The sequence below is a fragment of the Monodon monoceros genome, unplaced genomic scaffold (genome assembly GCF_005190385.1).
Source record: "Monodon monoceros isolate NGI ecotype Baffin Bay Population unplaced genomic scaffold, NGI_Narwhal_1 Super_Scaffold_14, whole genome shotgun sequence".
NCBI classification, from domain to species: Eukaryota; Metazoa; Chordata; class Mammalia; order Artiodactyla; family Monodontidae; genus Monodon; species Monodon monoceros.
The window spans coordinates 68,063,943-68,089,434 of NW_021703770.1; the positions used below are offsets into that span (position 1 = coordinate 68,063,943).

Genomic DNA, 25,492 nt, shown 5'->3' on the forward strand with positions numbered 1-25,492 from the left:
AACAAAAAACTTCACAATTTGTATGGAAACACAAAAGACCCCGAATAACCAAAGCAATCTTGAGAAAGAAAAACAGAGCTGGAGGAATCAGGTTCCCTAACTTCAGACTATACTACAAAGCTACAGTAATCAAGACATTATGGTACTGGCACAAAAACAGAAATATAGATCTGTGGAACAGGATAGAAAGCCCAGAGATAAACCCATGCACATATGGTCACCTTATGATTGATAAAGGAGGCAAGAATATACAATGGAGAAAAGAAAGCCTCTTCAGTAAGGGGTGCTGGGAAAACTGGACAGCTACATGTAAAAGAATGAAATTAGGGCTTCCCTGGTGGCGCAGTGGTTGAGAGTCCGCCTGCCGATGCAGGGGACATGGGTTCGTGCTCTGGTCCTGGAAGATCCCACATGCCGTGGAGTGGCTGGGCCCGTGAGCCATGGCTGCTGAGCCTGCATGTCCAGAGCCTGTGCTCCGCAACGGGAGAGGCCACAACAGTGAGAGGCCCACGTACCACCAAAAAAAAAAAAAAAAAAAGAATGAAATTAAAACACTCCCTAACACCATACACGAAAATAAACTCAAAATGGATTAAAGACCTAAATGTAAGGCCAGACACTATAAAACTCTTAGAGGGAAATATAGGCAGAATACTCTATGACATAAATCACAGAAAAATCCTTTTTGACCCACCTCCTAGAGAAATGGAACTAAAAACAAAAATAAACAAATGGGACCAAATGAAACTTAAAGGCTTTTGCACAGCAAAGGAAGCCATAAACGAGACGAAAAGACAACCCTCTGAATGGGAGAAAATATTTGCAAATGAAGCAACTGACAAAGGATTAATCCCCCAAATATATAAGCAGCTCATGCAGCTCAATATCAAAAAAACAAACAACCTAATCCAAAAATGGGTAGAAACCTAAACAGATATTTCTCCAAAGAAAATATACAGATTGCCAACAAACACATGAAAGGATGCTCAACATCACTATTCATTAGAGAAATGCAAATCAAAACTACAATGAGGTAACACCTCACACCAGTCAGAATGGCCATCATCAAAAAAATCTACAAACAATAGGGCTTCCCTGGTGGCGCAGTGGTTGAGAGTACGCCTGCTGATGCAGGGGACCCGGGTTCGTGCCCCGGTCCGGGAAGACCCCACATGCCGTGGAGCGGCTGGTCCCGTGAGCCATGGCCGCTGAGCCTGCGCATCTGGAGCCTGTGCTCCGCAACGAGAGAGGCCACAACAGTGAGAGGCCCGCATACCGCAAAAAAAAAAAAAAATCTACAAACAATAAATGCTGGAGAGGGTGTGGAGGAAAGGGATCCCTCTTGCACTGTTGGTGGGAATGTAAATTGATACAGCCACTATGGAGAACAGTATGGAGGTTCCTTAAAAAACTAAGTAGAACTACGATACGACCCAGCAATCCCACTACCGGGCATATACCCTGAGAAAACCATAATTCAAAACGAGTCATGTACCACAATGTTCACTGCAGCTCTGTTTACCATAGCCAGGACATGGAAGCAACCTAAGTGTCCATAGACAGATGAATGGATAAAGAAGATGTGGCACATAAATACTATGGAATATTACTCAGCCATAAAAAGAAACGAAATTGAGTTATTTGTAGTGAGGTGGATGGACCTAGAGTCTGTCATACGGAGTGAAGTAAGTGAGAAAGAGCAAAACAAATACCGTATGCTAACACATATTTATGGAATCTAAAAAAAAAAAGGTTCTGAAGAACCTAGGGGGCAGGACAGGAATACAGACACAGACATAGAGAATGGACTTGAGGACATGGGGAGGGGGAAGGGTAAGCTGAGACAAAGAGTGGCATGGACATATATACACTGCCAAATGTAAAATAGATAGCTAGTGGCAAGCAGCCGCATAGCACTGGGAGATCAGCTCGGTGATTTGTGACCGCCTAGAGGGGTGGGATAGGGAGGGTGGGAGGGAGACACAAGAGGGAGGGGATATGGGGATATATGTATATGTATAGATGATTCACTTTGTTTTAAAGCAGGAACTAACACACCATTGTAAAGAAATTATACTCCAATAAAAATGTTAAAAAAAATCATTAGTGATGAACAGAAAAAAAAAAATACAGCTTTTTCCTAAGCCTTTTGATCAGCCAGTAGAGGGCGTAACAGAGGTTGCTCAGGGAATTCCTTCTGCTGGGCAGTGGGGCTCTGGATTGTGTGCCTCTGGCCCAACCCACAGTTTCTATGTTCCTGCGGCACTTGAGTGCACAGTGAGAGGAGACTTGTCATCGTCGCTCGCCCACCAAACTTCTCTTCCCTTGTCTTCCCCCATCTTGGCTGGTTGCATCAATAAGTCCTCGGGGTCCCAAACCAGAAATGTGGGTGTTGTCTCCTCTCCCCCTCTCTCTATAGCTAATCCCAAGTCCTGTTGAATAGTCTACTTAAACATTTCTCAAATTTATTCTTTCCTCTGAAGCTCTGGTAATCTAATTCAGCCCCTCATCAACTTCCTGGACAATGGCTGTAGCCTGCTAGCTAGTCTTCTTAACTCCACGCTTGTCGCCTTCAAATCCATCTTTCACAGTGTCACTAGGATGAGCTCTTCAGAAGTACACATCTGGCTATGTCAGCCCTGTGCTTAAACCCTTCTGTGTCAGTAAGGTTACTTTCTGCTGCAGGTAACAGAAAACTGAATTTGAATTGGCTTAAGCAGTAAAGAGATGGGACAGATCATTTGGGGCCTTGGAGGACCTAGTAAGGAATTTGGATTTTTTTCTGAGTACAGTGAGAATCTATGGAAATACTTGTGAGATATGACATAATCTAATTTATGTTTTGAAAGATTACTTGTACTCTTAGAGAATGGATTGGATGGAGCGGGAAGGGAAGCAGGGACCACCCTGTTAGGAAATTATTGAGTCCTAATCCAGAGAAGGGATCATGGTGGCCTGGAGGAAGACCATGAAGTGGAAATGAAGGGGAAAGTTTTGAAGTTGAAATGTATTTTAGAATTACAACTGATGGAACTTCCTGATGGTGGTGAAGTAAAGAGGAATAAAGGGGCCTTTGGTTTGATTTGAATAACTGTTGGATGTTAGGGCTGTTTACTGAGAAGAAATGATTTTCTTTCCTGGTTTAGGGAAGAAAATCAAAGATTCCATATTAGGTATTTTATGTTCAGGAATTATGTGAGATACCCAGGTGGAGGCGTCAAGTAGGGAGTTGGATATGCCAATCTGAGCTAGATGGGTGAGATCTGAGATGGATATGAATGCTTGGGAGCCATCCCCATGGAGATGGTGCCAGTTCCATGGAAATAGATCATTTTGGAGGTGAGTGCAGAGGGAGTAGACCAGCAGTTCCAGGACTGAGCTCTAAGGAATCCCAACATTGTGAGGTTTGAGGGAGCATGCATAGCCAGTGAGAAAACCAGCAGGGAAGGATGGGAAAGAGCAGAAGGAAGGAGGAGTATGTTCTGCGCTACTGCCATAGGAATTTCAGGACTTGCAAAGTATCGATCGCATTTGGCAATGTGGAGAATGTCGGTGATCTCAGCAAAAGCTATTTGAGTAAATTGATGGGGGTCAAAGCCATACTGAAGTGGGTTTACAAAGTCCTGGAGTAAGACACAGTAGGCTCTATCAATAGGCAGAACATTCAGGTTGTGCTAATATAACGAATTATTTCTTTTAAAAAATCTTGTTATATCATTACCAAAATACATTTCAGATAAGTTTGTTAAATGTACATTTTTCTCAGAACAAATTTGGATGAAAATTTATCACAGTAATAATGCCTCTCTTAATATAACATCAGGGATGAAAATAACAACGGATGTGGTTAATACTTTACGATGCATACAAGTTTTTCAAATATACCTAAAATGACAAAAGTAAAAGAAATTCTGAGAAAAATATTGGTCAAGTTGGTAAAGTTCTAACATGTCTCTAGATTATTAAGAACCAAATAAATAGGCAAACCATGAACAAACCAGTCACAACACCAAAAGCTAGTGAACATTCATGGTGCTGCCACTAGAAGGAACTCTTCCAGAAGCTTAACAGGGGTCAAGGAGAATATGTGTGATAGTTTTCTGTTTCCTTTTTACTTTTATCTAAAATATTTCCAACTGTTTTGAGCATGTATCATTCTTAAAATTAGAAGCAAAGTAATGCAAGAAGAAGATTGATTAAAATAGCTGCATAAATATTTTGAGTTTTAGAAAATGCTAATAAAAATTCCTCCTTTTGACCAAAGCCTGTTAAAAATCTTGAGCAAACGGAAAGCAGCTACAGTCTTACCTCTCGATTACGGTAATGTTACAGGGGTTGGTTGGGATGAAGATGTAAACGTGATGTAATTTTATAGAGTGAATCAGGTCAATATATCATTATACTGTTGAGTGGTGAGGCTTACAGTTTCTTTAGTTGTAAGTAGGTTGAAGTAGCCAAGGAAAAAGACTAGATGTTAACATTCATATCCACATTTCTGGCTAGTTTTAGAATATGTTAACCCTGAGTATTATTTTTCAAAAACAAGTTTATTGAAGATAGTGATATATTTTTAAGATTCGGTTTCAATTTGACTTTTTGTCATTAACAAGAAACGAGATGCTTTAAATGTCTTTCTTCAGCTTTCTTATCAAGTCTGATGCAAAATTGTGGTGAAAACTTAGGTTTTAGTTCATATCTCCTTTGCCAGACTGAGTTTTGAGGTCAGTCAGTTAGGCAGATAATGTTTTAAAGCCTGTAGTTCAGGACAGTTGAGAAATATACAACATTTTACGAAGTTATAGCTAATTTTTCTGTGTTGGGATGGTGGAAAAACCTAATGTTTTATGATAATTGCAATTGAACACCCAAAAAAGTCTGTAAAAATGATCACTGTAACTTAAAGATCAGTGGTCTGTATTTTAAATACTGGTCAGCAATCTGTAATGCAGTGTTTTATGATTTATGATTTATGATTTATTTATTTTAGAGGTGCACGTGCCCCGTGCGGAGGAACAGCGAGAAGTACCACCAGGTATGGCATTTTGTCAGATGTATTGCTTTTTCCTTTTTTGTTTAAAAGATGCTGCTGATACACTAGTTGGAATAATTCTATGAAGAGTAGAATTCCTGAGAGAGGAGGATTAATTATACCTAAATTTAAAAAGAAACTGTTCTGTGTTTTCGTCAGTTGAGCCAAAGTAATGGGAAATAGACATCAGACTGAGTCTAGTACATATTTGTTGAGCTAGACTTTGAGGAGTACTCATGATCACAGTACTGTATGATTGTTGCCATTATAGATGGTGCTAGTAGTGGAAGTTTGGTAGGCTTCCATTATAGATGGAGCTAGTAGTGGAAGTTAGGCTTTTTTTTTTTTTCCTTTTGTTCTGATTGACAGGCTATCTGATGGAGGATGTGGAATCAGACTTGCCTTCAGATAAAAGTTTAATAGTGTTTAAATTAGTGACATTGGCCCTCCTCCCCCCCACCCCATCTTCCTGAGAGCACCCTTGTGCCCTGCGTGACCCAGGCAGTCCTTCCTGCCAGCCCACTGTGTTACACCCGTCCCTCTGCTCTTTCCTCCCTTCTCCCGTATGTCCCTTTCATCATCAGTGAGTTTAAACTCATCATCAATGAGTTCAACCAAGGCCTGTGCTTTCAGATGCGTTTCAGAGATGACATTAACCATACCTGCAATCAGAAATTAACATAGAAACCTCTTGCTTTCAAACTGGGAAAAAAATGTTTCATTAGGAGAGGATTTTTGTATTTCTTCTTGTCTCTCTGTTTTATTTCCATTTGTTTTCTTCCTGTGTCCTTTATTGGTTCAATTTTTACTCACGTTTTTCACATGATGCTTAATGTGAATTCTGTAGCAATGATGTACGTTCGTATTACTGCTTTTGGTAGAAATAATTGTGCCTTCCAAAATTTAGTGAAATACTAAATTTCAAGAGGAAAACAACCTTTTCTAATCAGAGTGTTTTTAGTTACACCACAGCTCATATTTGCTTATTTAACAGTTGGGATGTTGTAGATTTTGGTAGTTGTGGTGTGTTGTACATTTAAAATATATACGAATACTGAAGGAGCTGCATAGTTGGTATTGTGATATGAGTGAGAAAAGAAATCCATGGAGAAATTGATCTTTTACAAGATGACTACTGGGCATATGAATATATTTTGTGTTTAGGAAAGATGCACAGAGCAAGGAAGGTTGATGTTTCTGCCCTGCTTCTGTAATTTCCTCTTTGTTGTTGAGCAATTCTTCACAGAGTGCCTTGTTTCTAACCTGAGGATGCAGGGCAGGTTACTGAATTTGCATTTTGATTACTGTCCATTCCTCTCAAGAAAATTGTTTTATAAGTATTCCTAAAAATAACAAGTTTCTGCAACACTGACTTTTTTCTAGTTATAGTTGATATTTTTTAATATTTACCTGACTTGAATGAAGGTATGAAACGTAATAATATTTTCTGACCAAAAAGTTCTGTGCTTCTACTTTGGTGTTTTATAAATGCAGTCCAAGAATTTCCTTGGAACAGAAATACAAAATACTAAGTGGTTGGGGGGCTGGAATAAGGTGCCTTTTTTGATGAGATGTTTAACAGCTGAAGTAAATGAAAATGAAGATTTGGTTCATATGCATATTTCCTGACACATAATGAGCTCCCAGTAAATGGTGGCCGTGGCTCTTATTGTTTAGTAATTAATTAGCCTGATCTCTGAGGTGGATCAAGAGAAGCTAAATTCTGAGAGACCTGATCAAGGAGTTGTAACCTGTCAGTTGTAATGCATTTGTCTTACATTCTGGTGTCATAAAAATTTGAGTGATGCACTGCACGGCTGTAGTTTGACCTTTACCAAAGAGGATGTGAGGCGGAGAGTCAGCAATAATTATTTGTAATGATTGCACTGGGTTTGCTTATTTCCTATTCTTAGTCTTACTTTATATTACATTTTTTAAATTATTCAATTTTACAAAAGAATAATATTCATAAATCGGTCTCTATTTTGTACAATAAGGTGACTGCTTTTGCAACAGTGTTGAATTATGTGATGCAGGAACTGAGGAAACAATCGTGGGACCCATTTCCTTACTACCTTTCAATCTTTAAAATGCCTTACCCAGTGGAAAACGCAAACTGAGGCCCTCTGCAAAATGCTGGGTATCGGTTTTTCCTGGCCCTCGGAATCTAACTGATGATGACTTTGCCTTCCCCGATCTTTCTACGACTAGGTTAGACAGTCTTAATATTGCGTATTAAAGTTCATAGTAACATACTCATCGCTGTGATAATCTCATCCTGTGGGTGTACAGCTGGGGATAGCAACCAATAGGGTGTCATTAACTTCTCAGAGTGGTACACAGGGCAGCACCCAGAGGAGGGGGAACTAAGCCGACTTTGGGGCCCGGAGTGTAAGCGTGAGGCAAGGCCTCCCACGTGTGGTCGTGCTGGAGCGGAGCCTTGAGGAGCTGCTGGAAGTGAAGGAGCTGGCACGTCGGGGGTGGGCACGGCAAGTGCTTGCAGCACAAAGACCAAGGTGGTGTGCCAGGTACAGGTGTAAGTAGACAGTGTGGACGGGCAGGCGGCGCTTCTCGGAGGATCCCGTAAACGATGTTTGCGAATTTGAACGTGGGCCTGAAAGTGCAGGGAAGCAGCAGAAAAATTCCAAGCCGGGGAGTCGTGTGATCAGATCCAGATTTGAACAGAGGGGGTCCTGTGAGGAGGTGGAGACCAGTCAGGGGGCAGATGTGTTCATCTAAGCAGAAGTGGTGGGACCTGGAACTGGTGGCAGGGATGCAGAGCAGGGACGGATTTCACGGACCCTGGCGGTGGAGGTAATTTGGTGGGAGAGGGGCTGGTTGAGGGGGAAGCGTTGAGCTTGATTCCTGTGCTTCTGGCTTGAATGGATGAATGATGGAACCTTAATGGAGATACAGAAGGCGGGAGGAACAGAGGGTAGCAGAGGCCACTGGCCTGAATTTGGAGACGCTGGGTTTGCAACTTGGTGGACTACTTCTGAGTGGAGACTTCTTCAAATACGTAGGCATAATTTGAGTCATTCGGAATTGTAACTGAGCTTTTACGTTATTTGCCTTGTTATTCTTTGAATAAGTTCCCGTGGTCTCCAGGATTTTTGATTGCACAGGTTACAGAAATGCTTATTCCTCACAATCCAGCTAACGGTTAAATTCTAAGAGAACCTAAGGTCAAACCCATCTTTTAAAACTCTTTCTGTTGAGGTGTAATTTACACACCGGGAGGTGCTCACATGTTGAGGGTACAGTTTGATGGACTTGTACGTGTGATACATTCTTGTACCCGCTACGCAGAGTTCTTCCAGCCCCTGGAGGTCTCTCCCTCTCCCCTCCCCCAGTAACGCGCCCACAAATGGTAACTCCTGTTCTGACCTGTGTCATCATAGATTGATCTGCCCGTCTTTGAATTTGATTGAATAGAACCGCAAGTAAACACACACACATATATATACACTTTTTTTGTGACTGGTTTCTGTTGCTCATCATTATGACTGTGAGTTTCATCCACTTTGATATTTATAGTTATTGGTTTTATCACTGCTATTTACTGTAATAGTCCATTTAAAAATTCCATTCTATGTTTATGGCTGCAGGGACTATTTCTAGTTTGGGGCTGTTATGAAGAAAGCAGCTGTGAATATTCTTATACATGTCTTTTCGTAGACAAACATTCATTTCTGTTGGATGTACAAAAGTATACATATAATTTCCAGTTACTTCTCATTAGCACCAAATAATTCTGCTTACATAATAATTTCTGGTTACACACACACACGTATGCACACATGTAGACAGATACATAGGGCAGGAAGGAAGGGAGGGAGGGAGGAAGGAAGGATCACAATCCAGCTTTAGAAATTATATCGGAATTTGACTGGGCCTTTATGTGCACAAACGCCTTTTTTACTCTAATTGTAACATAGATCCAGTGCTGTGGTAGTAAAATAAATCAGACACTAGAGTTCGGAATAAGAAAATATTTGTTGAAAGTTGGACAGGAATGAATTTTACTTCTTTTAAAATAGTGTATACTTTTTTTACCAACCACTTATATCTTCAATAACATTAAAATTGTTATAAGATTATTAAAGTAATATATTTTAACTGCAACTTCAGTATCCTCTTGCCCCTTGAAAATCCTTCCTATATTTGTGTTTCAAATGCCATACTAGATTTTCCCCCCCTCTATTGCATTTCTTTTTAATACAGTGAAAACATTGATGGGAGAAATTTAATGCTTGTATTTCTCAAAAGACTGACATTTTTAAATTCAGTTGTAATTCTCAGATGCTCTAGAGAACCTCTAATTTTCATTAGCTTTGCAATGAAAGCAGTAGGAACTACTTTCATAGTAGTAGGGCCCCCAGGGACTACTCTAGGTAGTGAATCATTGTGTTACCCTGTTGCTGTTAAAAACAACAACAATACAAAAAAAAAAAAAGCATTTACTTCTGTTGCTGGGTTTTTTAAAAGTAGAGTAGAAATGAAGCAGTTTCGCAGTCTATGTCTAGCTGGTCCTTTAATTTAGATTCCCCTTATCTTTGCAGATACGTAAAGCTTCAGAAAGGCTGCCCCTACCACCACAGGAGGACCAGTTTACCCATACGCTGCAAAAGATGGCCGGGATAGATCTTGTGAAGTAATTTCTGAGCAGACCAAGATCTTTGGGAATGAACACTAAAGATGTTTTGAATGAACCATAGTCCACTGGCATTTTAGTGTATTTTCTTTTAGAAACAAAAATCACATGTGATGTTACATTCCTGCATGTCCTTTTCTGATAGCCTTAGTGGATCCATTGGATTTCTTTTCTTTTTCCTTTTGTGACACAACTTTTAGTCTTACCTGCATTTATGTGTTTTTCAGACAATAGTTAATAATCGTATTGATGATGTAGCAGCAATTGTCATGGCAGGGTTTTAATATCTCTTATCCGTAATTAACACTAACTGTGTTGGGCTGACTTGTATACACTGTGTGAAACATGATTTAAAACCACTAAGAGTGTCTTAAAGACACTGATGGGGTCATTATTAGCTGTGAAGATTTGCGTTGTATATATCTGCAGCAATACCTTTATAAAAAATTGCTACATTAGCTTCGAGTATTCAGGGTAAAACTCAACATTTGAGATTCCTGTAGCTTTTAGCTTGTTAATTAGAAAAATGTTAAATTTCAATAAAAGTTTAAATTATCATGGTTAATTTATTTTTCAAAATAAGGGGGGAACGTTATTGTTAGGACGCAGGGGAAAGGAATGGCCTGTTATATCATGCAAAAATGCTTTTCCACACCTCGGAGTGATTGTAGAATAGCTGTAGTCCCGTGAGTATCTGTGTAAATTTTAGAAAGTCTCTTATCAATTACTGGTGCATAACGTAAAGGTTGTTCTGCCTTTGGCTGGTTAAGTAACGCCCGTACAACGCCGAAGCCTGCTCCGTGTATCAAAGTCCACAGGGCCTCTGGCTGGGTGATGTAGGGTGTGTGAAAAGTGCTCACAAGCCAGAGGCCCGCTGCTGTTTGACGATGTTTGAGCCCTTTCCTTTCCACGCTGAAGCATTTCTTCTATTTATAGTGTGAGTAATTTGTGGCTCAGAAATAGCCGCCGTGATGAAAATGCTCATTTGTTAGAGAAAAAAAAGGTAGCTACACCCTCATTTTGAAAGGACCCTGAGCTATAAAAAAAGAACAAACCTCTAAGAAGTGGTTTCATTTGTGTGTCCAGGGAGCTCTTGATCATGTTCACATTGTTTTAAGATAAAGTGGCACTTTTTTCTGCTTTTAGGGTCAAAATCAAAGAGATGTTATATTTTTCTCATTAGAGGCCATCGGCACAATGTCGTAAGTTACGCTGAACTGCAGTGTAGTGAAACCCAAAGTAATATGCTAGTAAAGAAGCAATAATTTTCTAAAGCTGTGATCCGGGTAATACAGAGTTGCTACTCAGAATCTCCTAAAGCTCTTACTCCGTATTGTGAATTATAGAAGACTACTTTTTATAAAGCGATATTTTTTTAGGGAAACTTAGGAGTGACATAGAACTGATAAATGCGTAGAATAAATTTTGCTGGGTTTTTGTATATAATCATCTCTAGAACTCTGGACATTGAAGATTCATTATGCTGTGGTCAACTTCAAATACTTTCTAATTCCAAATATCTCAATGAATGAGCCTTGTCTTTACAGATAGATGCCAAGCTGGGCAGCATCAATGGATTTTCTAAAAATAATGTAATCACCTTCTGTTGAATGTTATTTGAGTGCAATAAAATGCAGAATTCTTCTCTACATTGTCCTTATTTTGAAGTGTATTATTTTTTGTTGTGTTACATAACAAAATTGGTTCATTTTATACTTGCTAGTATTTTAGAATATTATAGCATTTTTGATGACTAAAATCATAAAGGCATACCTTTAACCTCTTTCTTAACCTATTTCTAGTAGGTAGTGTTTATTTATTTTGTTTAACATTTACTATTATGCTACATTTGGGGGAGCAGAATGAAAATGAAATAGCCCCTGCATCCATCCTGTGTAGGTTTTTGTCCGGCACCTAGAAGTTCTGATAATTCCCTGGTGCGGCCACTCCCCTCCCCTGTACCCTCTGATCCTCTGTTGACCATCACACGGTGGGGATATTAACTTCAGCCTGGTTGAGAGGGCCAAGGAGCAGCTGGAAGGGCAGCATAGGGCACAGAAGGTTCTCTTCTGATCTTCATTCTGTGGGCAGAAAAGGAGAACTAGACACATAGGGACGAAGCTTCTGGGGTTCTAGAAAGTGTTGTTTTCTCTTCCAGTATGCCCAGAAGAAACTCTTAGAAAAAGACTTTCAGGCTAAGCAGACCACTTTTCCTGACTGCACTTACTCTGCTAAGTGCTGAGTTAAGGAGTCGAGTTTTCCCAGCACGTGGGTGTTACTACCCTGCTCGCAGACAAGGAGACTGAGGGTCAGAGAGGCTGAAATGCCTGCTGGCTGAGGTCATTCATGGCCTAGAGTCTAGAGTGCTCAGGTGGGCACCAGGTGGAAGGCGGAAGCCATTGGAGGGCGGCCACAAGCTGGTGGAGGGCAGTTAGGTAACTAAGGAGTAATAGTCCAGGTGATGTTGTGATAGGACCTGACCTGGGGAAGCGCTATTGGAGAGAGAGGAAGGGGACCACGTGACTTAGTGAAGACTGGGTCAGGGAGAAGCGGAGCCCCAGGTCTGGGTCTTGCGGGGTGAACAGATGCCAGTGTGACAAGGAACTCGGGAGGACACACAGGCCTGGATGGAGATTAGCTTTGCCAACAAGAACTGGCCAGTAGGCAGATTTAGCGCAGTAGCTGGAATATGATTGCGTTCAGAATAATTGAATATGCAAAAGTGATTTTTTTTTAATGGTTGTATGACAGTTTTTAAAAGATTAAGATCCTGTTCTTTTAAGTAAGATTTTTCTTATAATGTTAAATAGTGTTGAAAAAGAAAAAGTAGGCGGGAGCCCAGAGCGAGGCGCACAGCGGAGGAGTTGGGATCCGGCGCAAAAGTTTCCTCCCAACTGCGGCCCCGCGCGCCACCGCCACCGCCAGGGCCAGGGCCGGGGCCCTAAACCGCGGCGTCCCCGGCCCCCCGCCACCTGGGGGGTCACCCTCCCCGCTGCCGCCTCCTCTCCGATTCCCGCCTGCCCAGGGCCAAGGGGCTCTGCTGCGAGCCCCCGGCCCGGAGGGGCGCCCCGGGGTCTCTGTGTCCGCCCACGCCCGCCGGCCCAGACAGCTGTTCGGCCCAGCCCAGCCCGGTCGCCGGGGGCCGGGATGAAAGTGACCGTGCGCCTCGGCAGGACCGGCACCGTGGTGCCCTGCAAGGAGGGCCAGATGCGCGTCCGGGAGCTCACGCAGCAGGCGCTGCAGCGGTACCTGAAGACCCCGGAGAAGGGAAAAAGGAATCGGAAGCTCTGAGAACACTGCGCTTTACTCTCCCACATGGCAACCATCAGTTGGAGCTGAGGACACCTCTTTAGAAGGAATCATTGTGCTGTAGTCTCTCCATTATCACCTTTCCCAGCACATGACTGTGCCCCCAGTACTGTTTCCTTGTGTGCTGGCGCCTCAGGGTTCTGGCCTTTCAATCGGATCTCATCTATTCCATGGCTTCAGCTACCCTCAAGCACACACCTCTAGCCTTGAACTTGCTAGAACTCAATATCCACCAGCCTGTGGACTTCACCTCCTTGATGTCCCATATACAGTTCGAGCCCAGCCTGTTCTCTGTACATCTGCTCATCCCCATTCTCCTGTAGCCTGTTTCTCCATTTCTGGTGCCACCATTCACCTGGTTATCTAATCCAGAAACCTGGAAATCCTTCATTCCTTGATGACCTCTCATCCTCCATATTCTACCACTTGTCTAGTTGGTCAGAAAGTTCCTTTGATGCTTCCACGCGCTCTTTGATCTGCGTCCTCTTTTCTGCGCCAAACCTTGCGTTTCTCATTCCTACCATGGGGAACTGCAGCAGACCAGTTAACTGGCCTTTCTGCCTTTTCTAGCTCCCAACTCTTCCAGACTGTTCTCCATTGAGGACTTTACAGCTGCAAATCTGATCATGTCTGGAGTATTGCTGGGAGTATTTGAATGGCTCTACATTGCTTTTAGGTGAAAACCCACTTTGCTTACCGGTCCAGTACCTTCTCTATTCCACTGTACCCTTTAAATTGGTACATGCAATGTAGTATTCTGTCACATTTTCCCCCACCCCAGGTAAATCCTGCTTATCTTTTGGGATGAGTCTCCAGTTGCCTCTCCTCTAGGAATTCCCTCCCTCCCTTCCCCCCTCACCATCACTTAGGGGCCTCATTCTCATGTTCCTAGAGCTCCCTGTGCTGTGCTTTCATTTTGAAAACTACATTTACATTATACTGTCTATTGGTCAGGGTCTAGTAACTTAACAGACAGCCCCCGAAGGACAGTGGTTTATCCCAGCAAAGGGTTCTCTTTCTGGGTGGGAGGTGTGGGCTCTGACCCATAAAACCACCTGTCCACCGTTCCTTTTTTCCTTTTGGCTTTGGCTGCAGATCCCCTGCTCTGTGCTAACTGATGAACAAAGAGAGTGTGGAGGATGCCACAGGAGACATAGGGCCTGGCCTGGAAGTGGCAGACATCACTTTTGTGTCAGCATTCTGCTGGTGAGACTGGCCATGTGCACCGTCTAGATGCAGTGGCCTGGGGAAGTAGTCCACTTGGACATAGGAGAGCGACTAGCTGGGCTCTGCCACATGGTGCAATCATTTTGTCTCTCTTACTCTACTGTGGGCTATTCAAGAACAAAGAATGAGTCATTTATTTTCCTATCCCCATTTTTTAGCACAGTATCTGATATATAGTGGGTATACCAGAAATGCTCATTAAATTATATCAAAGTCCGCATCGTTTTCTTTCATAAAAATGAAAATGACCTTGTATTCAACACAATGTTTTGTAAGTTTGAAATCTTCATATGTGGTATAGTTTTAAAAAGAAAGTCTAAATGCAGCTTTTCTCGATTATCTTCAGTTACCTCATCACATCCACGTGTGCTGTAGGCAGTAGTTCAGTGATCCGTTATATCTGCCACACTGATTGTCTTTAATAACAGCTTCAAATTCTGACACGTTGACTCACTTTGTAGATTTTTGAGACTGAGTGCTCTGCAGTTGTGGATTGTCAGCAAAGGAACATCATAATGTTTTTGTTCCATGAAGATTTGTGCCGTGCTGTCCCATATATTTGAACAATGTTTGATTTTCAGCATTTTATTCATAAATTTCATGTTGATTTTAAAAATGATTCTGGACTGTCAAAAGAAAAAGTAACGTTAGTACAGTTAGAGAACGTGTAACATCGTTTTCTTTTCGTGTATGTATTTAAACACTAAATTCGAGTTACCGGTGAGGTTGTACTTTTGTAATTTTCTGGGTTGGACTGAGTGTAGAGTTCCCTTTTATGTATGGACTGCCCACTGTTGGAATATACAGAGCATGACTAACGTAGTATTGTTGTAGAGTGTGGCCTTCTGAATCGGTCTTAATTGGCAAGATTCCTTAGCCTCTCTAAGCTAGTTGCCTGATCTACAGAATTAATATTACCTTTCAGAGCTGATCGAGTTAAATGGGATCATCTGCATTAAGTGTTTAGAACAATGCCTGGCAGACAGTTAAATTTTAATAAATCATTTTCCTTTTTGGCACATCGAGGGCCATTTGAGATCTCCCAGGGAAGCCTATGTACAAAGAGTAAAGTAAAGCAAAGTTACGCTTTATTCTACTGTGCAGAATGCTAGTGAGGTAAGCTGGATCTCTTAGAAAACTTTACCTAAGCTAAATTTAAGCACTGAAAACCCGAGAAGCTAAAATTCCCTGCTCTGTGTATTTTCCACACCCAAACACGAGTCTCGGATCTCAGCATGCTGATGTGAGGTAGGGCAGAAGAGGACACAACCCACAGCTTTCGCCCCGGGGCCGGAATGATTGGGCTAGGCCTTCTTAGGGCAGCCTCTCGCCCGCCCTAGGTATTGCATTGCAGGAGATACAAACACGGTGGCCCTGATTCCTGGGAGCGCACCTGGCCAGGGCCCTCCCACACCTATTTAAAAGGTGACCAGTTCAATCCGCTCCTCCTTCCTTGGTTTCCCCCCAGGGGCAGGAAGATTTGTGGAGAGCCCTAAACTTTTCTTCATGACCAGCACCTACCCGTCTTCTCTAGTCAACTTAGAAACTTGCATTTTATGCTTGATTTTTAAAATTACACTAGCCATGTGTCAGGTAACAGATTACTGGAAGGTGTGGAGACTCCCAGCCCTCCTGGAGGCATTGCTGGTACCGCAGAGAGAGAGCTCCTTGGAGATCGAGATTTTTGATGCTTTTCTTCTATCCTGTATCCCTGATGCCTACAAGAGTGCAGCTTACTAACTGATGTACTGCCTGTACTGATAAGGAGGGTATATATTAATAAGATCAGAAATTCTAGAAAGTTCAGTAGTGATCTAGAAGTCTTTTTATTTTATATCCTCATACCTCCTGAAGCACTGGCTAGTGTGTATACAGCCATTGTTATAAAACCCACTCTTTGCAAAAGTCAAGACCTGCACTTCTCTTTCCCTTCGTTTCCCTTGCAACAAAAGTAGAGGCTGGCACAGGAGAAAGAGCGTGTTTTGCGATTGTGTGCACCGCTGACCTTGATGACTTGGGCCCTCTACTTTCTCAGCTTCCGCTTCCTTCTCTCCACGAAGAAGGAGATAAGACCTTCTGCAGAGGGTGTCGGGAGACAAGAGACGTGCCTTGTGCTTGGCACCAAGCTGGCACACTTTTAGTCAGTTTGCTTCCTCTCGCCTGGGGTCTCAAAGGAGAAAGACACTCGATGGATAAAAATCCCCCTTGCATCAGGAGCCTGCCTCAGATTTACCTGTCGCCTCCAAAAAATGAAATGGTTTATATGAATGAATGTGGGAAACTGGGGATGAAAAAATCCAATGATCGTGACTGCAACCCTGAACGCACCCTGCACGGCACCCGCACCCTCTCACATCTACTCTGGGGAAAGGATGGAATCTATGACTTTTAAAAAATTAATTAATTTATTTTGGGCTGCGTTGGGTCTTTGTTGCTGCGCATGGGCTTTCTCTAGTTGCGGCGAGCGGGGGCTACTCTTTGTTGCGGTGCGCGGGCTTGTCATTGTGGTGGCTTCTCGTGTTGTGGAACACGGACTCTAGGCGCACGGGCTTCAGTAGTTGTGGCACGCGGGCTCAGTAGTTGTGGCTTGCGGGCTCTAGAGCGCAGGCTCGGTAGTTGTGGCGCATGGGCTTAGTTGCTCCGCGGCATGTGGGATCTTCCCGGACAAGGGCTCGAACCCGTGTCCCCTGCATTGGCAGGTGGACTCTTAACCGCTGCGCCGCCAGGGAAGTCCCTGGAGTCTATGATTTTTTTAATCAGTCTCCCAAACTCTGCCCCATCCCCACTGGAACTCACGCATACACATCATTCCTAGGAATTCTCAAAGACTAGATAAGTACCTACTGGGACAGAAATTAACTGGTCTACCTTGAAAATTAACTACATCCTAATCTGTACTAAACAGAAGGCCAGATAGGAGGTTATAAATGCAGAAATGAGCTTGTTTACACAGTCAGGTCATGTGCTGTTGTTCCCTGTCTGTGGTGGGTGTTCTTTGGCCTGTCCGGGTTCTTGGTGGGTTTCGCTGTGCTCGGCAGCCCTATCCGTTGGTGGAGAGACACTAGCTGTGATGAACTTAGTGAGAGGCTGATACAGCCTCTCCTCAGCAGGTGAGCTGTAGCACACCTGGGCTCAGTGTGGGCATCCCCAGTGGGTCACCTGTGGATGTATGAAGTCCTTTAGGAGTGAGGCTAGTGTTCTCAGTAGGGTGGCATGCTGCATTCCTTGAAAGCACACAGTGCCTATTATAAAGTAGTATATGGCTTTAGGAGACAATAAAAATATTGGACAGGCCTTGAGGAGGGCTTCTCCTGACCCAGTTTGCACCCACAGGGGCACTTACTGTTGGTGGAGATGACCCTCCACCCCTTATAGACCAGGAACATTCAGCCTGGTGCCCAATGCCTACTTACTGCTCGGCGACTTTTATAAGTTATTCAGATTCTTAATATTTTATAGCAAATTGCATGTGTAAAGAATTCAGGATTTAGGAAAATTGAATTGTTTGCCCAGAAGTATTTTTCTGTTTTTTTAAATTGAAGTGTAATTAATTTACAATGTCATGTTAGTTTCAGGTGTACAACAAAGTGCTTCAGTCATATATATATAATTTTTCAGATTCTTTTCCATTGTAGGTTATTACAAGATATTGAATATAATTCCCTGTGCTGTATAGTAGGTTCTTGTTGTTTATCTGTTTTATATACAGGAGTGTGTATCTCTTAATCCCAGAAATATTGTTCTTAAACGATATTTATTTGAATTCATTTAAAGATAGTCCTGTAATTTGAGATATTGAATCATGACTCTCACAGTACTTATTTTGCTTTGTCTTTTCAGAAACAAATAAGAAAACAGATGATCCAGAAAAAAAAGAAAAAGGTGAGATTATCAAATCAACGTTTCACGTATACATAGGGAAGAGTTACTGTATCAATACTATCCATGAATAACATGATTTTATTTTATATCACTAGTTAAAATAAATTGCCAGTGAGTTTATTATTTCAATGATTTTATCAACAGACATTAATATTCTCCATAAACACTAAAAGCTAAGGCTCTGGAGAGAGATTGGCTTCTAATCCTGGTTTTGTCATTCACTGTACATGCATCTTGAGAATTACTTAGCCTCTGTGCCACAGTTTCCTCTTTCGTGATATGGGAATAATAATAATAGTACCAACTTCCAGGAACTGTTTCCACAATAGTAATTAAGTGAAAATATATGTAAAGTTCTTAAAGCAGTGTCTAGCACAGGGAAAGCACTTAGGAAATGTTAATTATTATTGTCACCTTTGTTGACAAAGGTGCTAAGTAGAGAGATCCAAGGTAGAGAGATCCAAAGATTATTAGAACGTGTTCTTTTTCCAAGGAACTCTGAATTGTGGGAAAGAAAGGCATGCAAACAGTTACATCCATATAGAAAACGTCATCTCTGCCTTCTGAGAACTTATTACAGAGGCATTCTAATAAATTTAACAATGGTGTAGAATTTTAATTCAACTCTCACAGAGGTCATTAGAGTGAGGAGTTATTAAATTTATAGTTAAATTTATAAATATTATATGGATGATCATAGAATAGTGTTTATACTTTTAGAGTCAATTGAATGATAAAATCGTCAATGATTAAACATTATTGGAGTTTCAGGAATGGCTTTAATTTGTGGTGATAAAAGAAGTGTTTACACTTAAAAGATACAGTTCGAGTAAGGTCCAAGATCTTACTTACTCAGTATGTAAATACTACTTGAGTATATGGAGTTACTGGCCTGTGGCCATTGTTTTATAGCCCTTAGGCTGGGAACCAAGCATTTAGCTCATGCATTTTTTTTTCTGACTAGTTGTTTTTAATTTTATATTAAAGTGATATACAGGTCTAATTTTTAAAGTGTGACTTATAAAGAAAAATAATATTCTTCTACCCTACTACTCCCTATCCATGAGTCCCATCCCAACATTTTTAGTTGTTTCTTCTAGTACTTCCCTATGCATTTCTTTTGTTTTAATTGAAATACAGTTGATTTACAATGTTGTGTTAATTTCTGCTGTACAGCAAAGTGATTCAGTTATACATTTATATATATTGTTTTTTTAAATATTCTTTTCCATTATGGTTTATCATAGGATATTGAATATAGTTCTCTGTGCTATACAGTAGGACTTTGTTGTTTATTCATTCCATATATAATAGCTTAAATCTGCTAACCCCAACCTACCAATTCATCCCTCCCCCACCCCCCTTTCCCTTGGCAACCACAAGTCTGTTCTTTATGTCCATGAGTCTGTTTCTGTTTCATAGATAGGTTCATTTGGGTCATATTTTAGATTCCACATTTAAGTGCTATCATATGGTATTGGTCTTTCTCTTTCTGACTTCACTTAGTATGATAATCTCTAGGTGCATCCATGTTGCTGCAAATGGCATTATTTCACTCTTTTGTATGGCTGAGTAGTATTCCATTGTATATATGTACTACTCCATTGTACATATGTAGTACATCTTCATCCATATATCTGTCAATGGACATTTAAGTTGCTTACACCTACGCATTTCTAAATAACTTCTGAATTCCACAATTTTCTCCTCCATATTGGAAACCATTGGCTGGCTTTTATATATAGATGACTGGGATTTCACCTGATCATCTACTCACACAAGCTCTCCATGCTGCCTTACCTCCCCCATCTTCCACTATATTCATGACTTACTCTGTTGGGTAGTGATGAGTACTAAGGAGAAAAGACAAAGCAGAGAGGAGGGTATCAGCAGCTTTTGATAGAACTGATCACTTCCTGTCCTCCGGAACTCTTCCTTCCCTTGGCCTGCAAGATGCCACGGTCTTCTGACTTTCCTCCTATCTCTACTGTTTGCTTTTTCCCAGCCTCTTGGGGTGGTTGCTCCTTTTCGCCCTGACCATCAAGCATTGGAGGCTCCAGGATCAGTCCTCAGAGCGTTTCTCCATCTACACACACTCCGTTGATGATCCCATCAAATCTCATGGCTTTAAATATGTCTTTATGCCAAAGACTACTGCTTTAACTGCAGGCTGGGCCTCTTCCCTGAACTCTAGACAGGTATGTCCAGCTGTCTACCTGATGGCTACCTGGTGCCCTCAGTTGGGTATCAAATAATCACAACAAACTTAAAAAGTATAAAACGGAACTCCTGACCTTCCCCTGAAGATACACTCCTCCTACACATCTTCTCTTTCCTGCCTCCCTGTCATTCCATCAGCAAACCCTGTCCTCTCTTCCGAATGGATCCCAAATCCAGCTACTTCCTGCCACCTTCCCCCGTCTACCACCTGGGTCCCAGCTGCCACCATCTCTTGCCTGATTATTTCACTTGCCTCCTAACTGGCCTTGCTTTGTCTCTATAATCTTTCTCAGTTCAGTAGCCACAGTGACCGTTTTCAAACCTAAGTCGTATCATGTTGCTCACATGCCTCCAGCCTCTTCACATCTTCCGCAGGGCAAAACCGAAGTCCTTTCCAGTGGTTTACAGCCCTCACGCATCGGGTTCTCACTCTCAGAAGGTCTCTGAGGCGGTTAATGATGTGCTCAAGGCCGCTGTGGGAAGACGTGGCTAAGAGCACTCCAAGCAGAGAACAGCCTGTGCAAAGGTCCTGAGGCGGGAGCGAAGGCCTAAGAAGCTGGAGCACCCCTAACAATCTGAGAGTGTGTGGAGGGCAGTTGGAGAGAAAGTCAGGGGCCAGACCATGGCAGAGTCAGGATTGGTTTCTTCATGCAGTGGGGCGCCATGCCCAGCCCATGCAAGTGCCTGTGCAGAGCAGAGCCTTTCCACTTCACACTCTGGTTGGCTTCTGGGAGGCTCACTCCAGCACCTTCTTGCAGAGATAGAGACGGGAGGGTGGGTTGTGGAGGTCACTTGTTGCCGACGTAAACAGGGACAAACCCTGCTCCAGACGCCGTGCACAGCGTTCCTGTGACCTCAGGCTGCTCACTCTGCAGGGCTCCGTTTCCTCCCTGGGGCTGTGTGTCCCTCTGCACTGCCTGGTTCCCTCTGGTACCCTTTGCACAGCTTTACCCTCCCGGGGTTCTGAGCCTAAAGCGATCTTTCCAGTGGCCTGGGAGGTGGGCTCCCTTGGCTATTTCTTCACGGAACCTGTGGAGAGAATCCGCAGCAGCTTCACCTGATCGGCTTCTCACTCCATCATGTAGAACTTATATTAATACCTATATCAGTACCAACCGAGGGATGTTGGCAACTGAAGTCTTTTATTGATTGTGACATCCAAGAGGAGTCTTAGGATTAAAAGACATAATGAATCAATGTTACCCCAGATTTACTGAAAATCCTATTTGAGCAAATTGTCAGCTTTGGGAATTCCATCTGTTTTTTACTCAGATAGATTCATCCAGTGCTGTTAACTGGAAGGGCAGAGGGAAGGGGAAATATTCCATTTCTGGAATATGTGGTGAAAAAATTGAATGTTTTAATAGCCAGACATTAATTTCATAATAATAGAAATGGAGATTTTTTAAAATAGTAATTGTAAATTTGTCTCAGGATGAACCATTAGGTTGTCTAATTTTCTACCACGTTACCTCCCTCAAGTTCTTTATCAAAGAACCACGGATGAGAGGGGGAAGATATTATTTTTACTTAGAATTAATAATTATATGATCCTTTTCTTTTAGAGAATCAGGTTTAGTATATTTTGATAGAGTCATAGGTTTGGAATAGGGCTAATTCCAAAACAGGCCCTCTTTGGAGATGCCAGCTTCTTAAATTGAATCAGTTTATTTACATCTGTTTTAGCTAAAATTGCTATATCAGTTTCTCCCCACTGGATGTCATCTTTTCCCACACATTCCATATTCCACAGCCACAGAATGGGATTGTGAGTCACAAAGTAATGCAACACAAAAATGGCTTATGAAATGTCCAGTTCAAACAGTTATTTTTATTCATCCATTTATTCAGAACATATTGAGTACCTGCTATGTGCCAGGCCCTGTTTTAGGCACTGGGGCTAAAACATTCAATAAAAACAAAGTCTCAGTTCTCGTGGTACTTATAACTTATATTTTAGTGTATGTGTATGTAGGGAAGTATATAATTTAAAAAAAATAGAATATAATATGCAGTGATAAGTATGAAAAGGAATATAAAACGGGAAAAGAGTACAGAGAATGACAGTGGGCTGGGGTGTTGCTCTGTTGATGGGCCTCTTGGACAGTGACATTTGGAGATGCAAGATGCAAGGGCGTGAGCTCTGCAGCCACCTGGGAGAAGTGAGTTCCAAGGGTGGAATATGAATATGAAAAACATATTCATAGTCCCTCGGGGAGGTGTGCTTAGCACGTGTGAGGATTAGTGGGGAGGCTAGTGTGGCAGGTGAGGAATATGAAGGGAGAGAGAGAGGAGGGGGTGAGATCAGAGGGGTTATAGGGTCCAAATCACATAAAGCTTTGAAGAAGGGCTTTGAATATGATCTCAAGTGAGATGGGAAGCCATTGGGAGATTCTGAGAAGAAGATTGATATGATCTGCTTTATGTTTCAAAAGGCTCATTCTGGATGTAGGGATGCGAAATTGGAAGCAGGGAGGCCACTTAGAAGATGCTTGCAGTGGTCCGGGCATGAGATAGTGACACCTGGGCTTAGAATGTGGGGTGGATGTGGCGAGCAGTGGTTAGATTCTGCATATATTCCCATGTGAGGTCTGTAGGATTTGCTAATGGTTAGGATATGGGGTATGAGAGAAAGGAGTCAAACGTGACTTCTTAAAAAGCTGTGCGTTAACAAATTCATTGAACGTTAAAAGTATGCAGTGTGTTACTGATTTAATACATGTCAAATGTCAGTTATTAGAACAGGATTTGTGAGCCTTTAAAGAAATTTGAGGAGCAACAGAATATACCCATGCCTGCAAAAAGGGAATGTGCTTTTGCATGTGTTTGTATGTCTGTGTGTGTGTGTGTGTGTGTGTGTGTGTGTGTGTGTTAGATAAAATTGCTTCTGGATCAGAGTCTTTTCCAGAAATTCTCCTTTGATTTAGACTAATATTTAATATCCCACTATATTATTCATTACAATTAAGGATATGCTTACTCACTAAATTTTGTGAACGTCTTTAAAAAGGCATTTAAAGATTTCCTGGTTACTATTTGTGTTCTTTTAAAAGTAATAGTGCCTCAACAAAACACCAGATGGCACTAGAAAACAAGTCACATTTACACTAACAAATGACATTTTTTATGCAACTTAGAGAAAAGTCTGGGATGGCTATATTACTGCCCTTAAATCAGCTTAATGCAACCAGTACCTCATATGGATATTTCTGAGTTTTCTGTGATCATAAGGAAAATAGAGAGAGAGCCAACAAGGGCAATAATCAAGCCTAATTAAGAAGTTTTCATGTTTTTAAAATATCAATATGTCTGTCTCTATGAAGATTTTCCTGGGATTCTTACAACTGTATGTAACGTATTTGAGCAAAAATGGAGAACATTGCCCTGAGGATTAAAAACTAGACTCCTTACGGCAGCACTTAAAGCATCTCAGGATCTGGCTCCTGCTTATGTCTTTCCTCTGTTCAAAATGCGCTTCCTTGACTCCCCACTTCACAGTCACAAACTCCTGTTCCTCAGAACTGAGCTTAGCGATGACCTCTGCCAGGAAGCCTTCCCTGACTACACCCCCATCTCCTACCCGAGGCTAGAAGATGTACTTCTCCTCTCTGTTCCCAAGAAACCTCGTGTTTCAGATTTTTGACATGTATTTTGAGTTTTCCCCTTAATTTTTACACACACACAAAAAGAACTTCTTAAGGGTGGGAACCATGACCTCCTCCACCCTTGTATTAGTCAAGGTTCTCCAGAGAAAGAATCAATAGTGTGTGTGTGTTTGTGTGTGTGTGTGTGTGTGTGTGTGTTTAGAAAGAAACACAGACACAGAGAGATGTATTTTAGGGAACTGCCTCATAACATTGTACAGGCAGCAAGTCTAAAATCTGCAGGGCAGGCAGGCAGGCAAACTGGAGACCCAGAAGAGAGTTGATGTTATAGCTCAAGGACAAAGACATTCTGGAGGCAGAATTCCCCCTTTCTTGGAGGTGGGAGGGGTGTCAGTCTTTTTCTTTGGGTCTCCAACTGATTGGATGAGGCCCACTGACATTATGGAGAAAAATCTGCTTTACTCAAAGTCGACTGATTGAAATGTTAGTCTCATCTAAAAAATATCTTCTCATCTAAAAAAATACCTTCACAGCAACATCCAGATAAGTTTGACCAAATATCTGGGTACCATAGCCTGGTTAATTTGATGCATCAAATTAACCATTACATCTCTCCAGTGGCAATTAACCATTACATACTAGGAGCTGAATAAAATAGTTGTAGTATGAAAAAATGTGGTTAATTCCATTTCCTTTGATTGCCTCTTCATCTGATGGTGATAATATGAGATGTAAATAGCCTAAATGGTGGGAAGGGAGAATTATAAACAGAATATCCAAGTATGAATGAACTTTGTGTCTACAATGTACTATATCTCAAGTTATTTTCACATAGTTTCTCATGTAATCCTTATCAAAAAGATCTTGTGAATTAAGTATTTTTTAGCCATTATTTCAAGGATTTTTTTTTCTTCTTTCTCTCTTCACTACTTCTGGTGTTCCAATTAGTTACACGTTGGACTGCATGATACTGTCCCACAGCTTTTGAACCTTCGTTCATTTTTTTCCTTTGTATTGCATAATTTCTATTGCTCTATCTTTAAGTTCGGTGATTCTTTCTTTTGCCATTTCAAATCTGCTGTTGGGTCCACCTAGTTAAAATTGCATTCCAGCTGCTGTTCTTTTCAGCTCTAGATTTCTAATTGCTTCTTTTTTGTAGTTTCCATTTCACTGTCCAGATTTTGTATCTGTTCACTCATTAAAACCTTGTTTTTTCTGTAATCCTTTGTATTCAGTTATAATCACTGATTTGAAGTGTTTTTCTGATAAACCTGGTATTTGGGCACACTCAAAGGCAGTCGCTATTGACTCCTTTTTTGTATCCTCATTATGAGTCAGGAGAGTCCTTTTCCTTTGCATGTCTAGTAATTTTTGGTCAAAAGCTGGATTGTGTATGTTATATGTTGTAGCATCTCTGGAATTTGTTTTGCTTTTTCTGGGAGTTGTTGGTGTCTAGTATACAGTTAATTTGCTTGGGCTCAAACGGAAAAAATCTGTCTCCCCTGCAGTAGGAAGCAGCGGCTGCCTCTGCTCAGGGTTTTTGGCTTCTAACTGCTGTTTTTAAGT

The 25,492-nt window shown here is 41.6% G+C and overlaps 1 protein-coding gene across 7 annotated transcripts in view; it reads left to right on the forward strand.

Annotated features, from left to right (window-relative positions):
* ASPH (aspartate beta-hydroxylase) overlaps positions 1-25,492 on the forward strand; it is a 252,441-nt gene that overhangs the window by 92,778 nt on the left and 134,171 nt on the right. For all 7 annotated transcript variants that reach the window (XM_029223168.1, XM_029223169.1, XM_029223167.1 and 4 more), the window contains exons 13-14: positions 4,988-5,032; positions 18,060-18,101. In XM_029223168.1, coding sequence (XP_029079001.1) covers positions 4,988-5,032; positions 18,060-18,101 — 87 coding nt within the window. The remainder of the gene's footprint in view (positions 1-4,987; positions 5,033-18,059; positions 18,102-25,492) is intronic.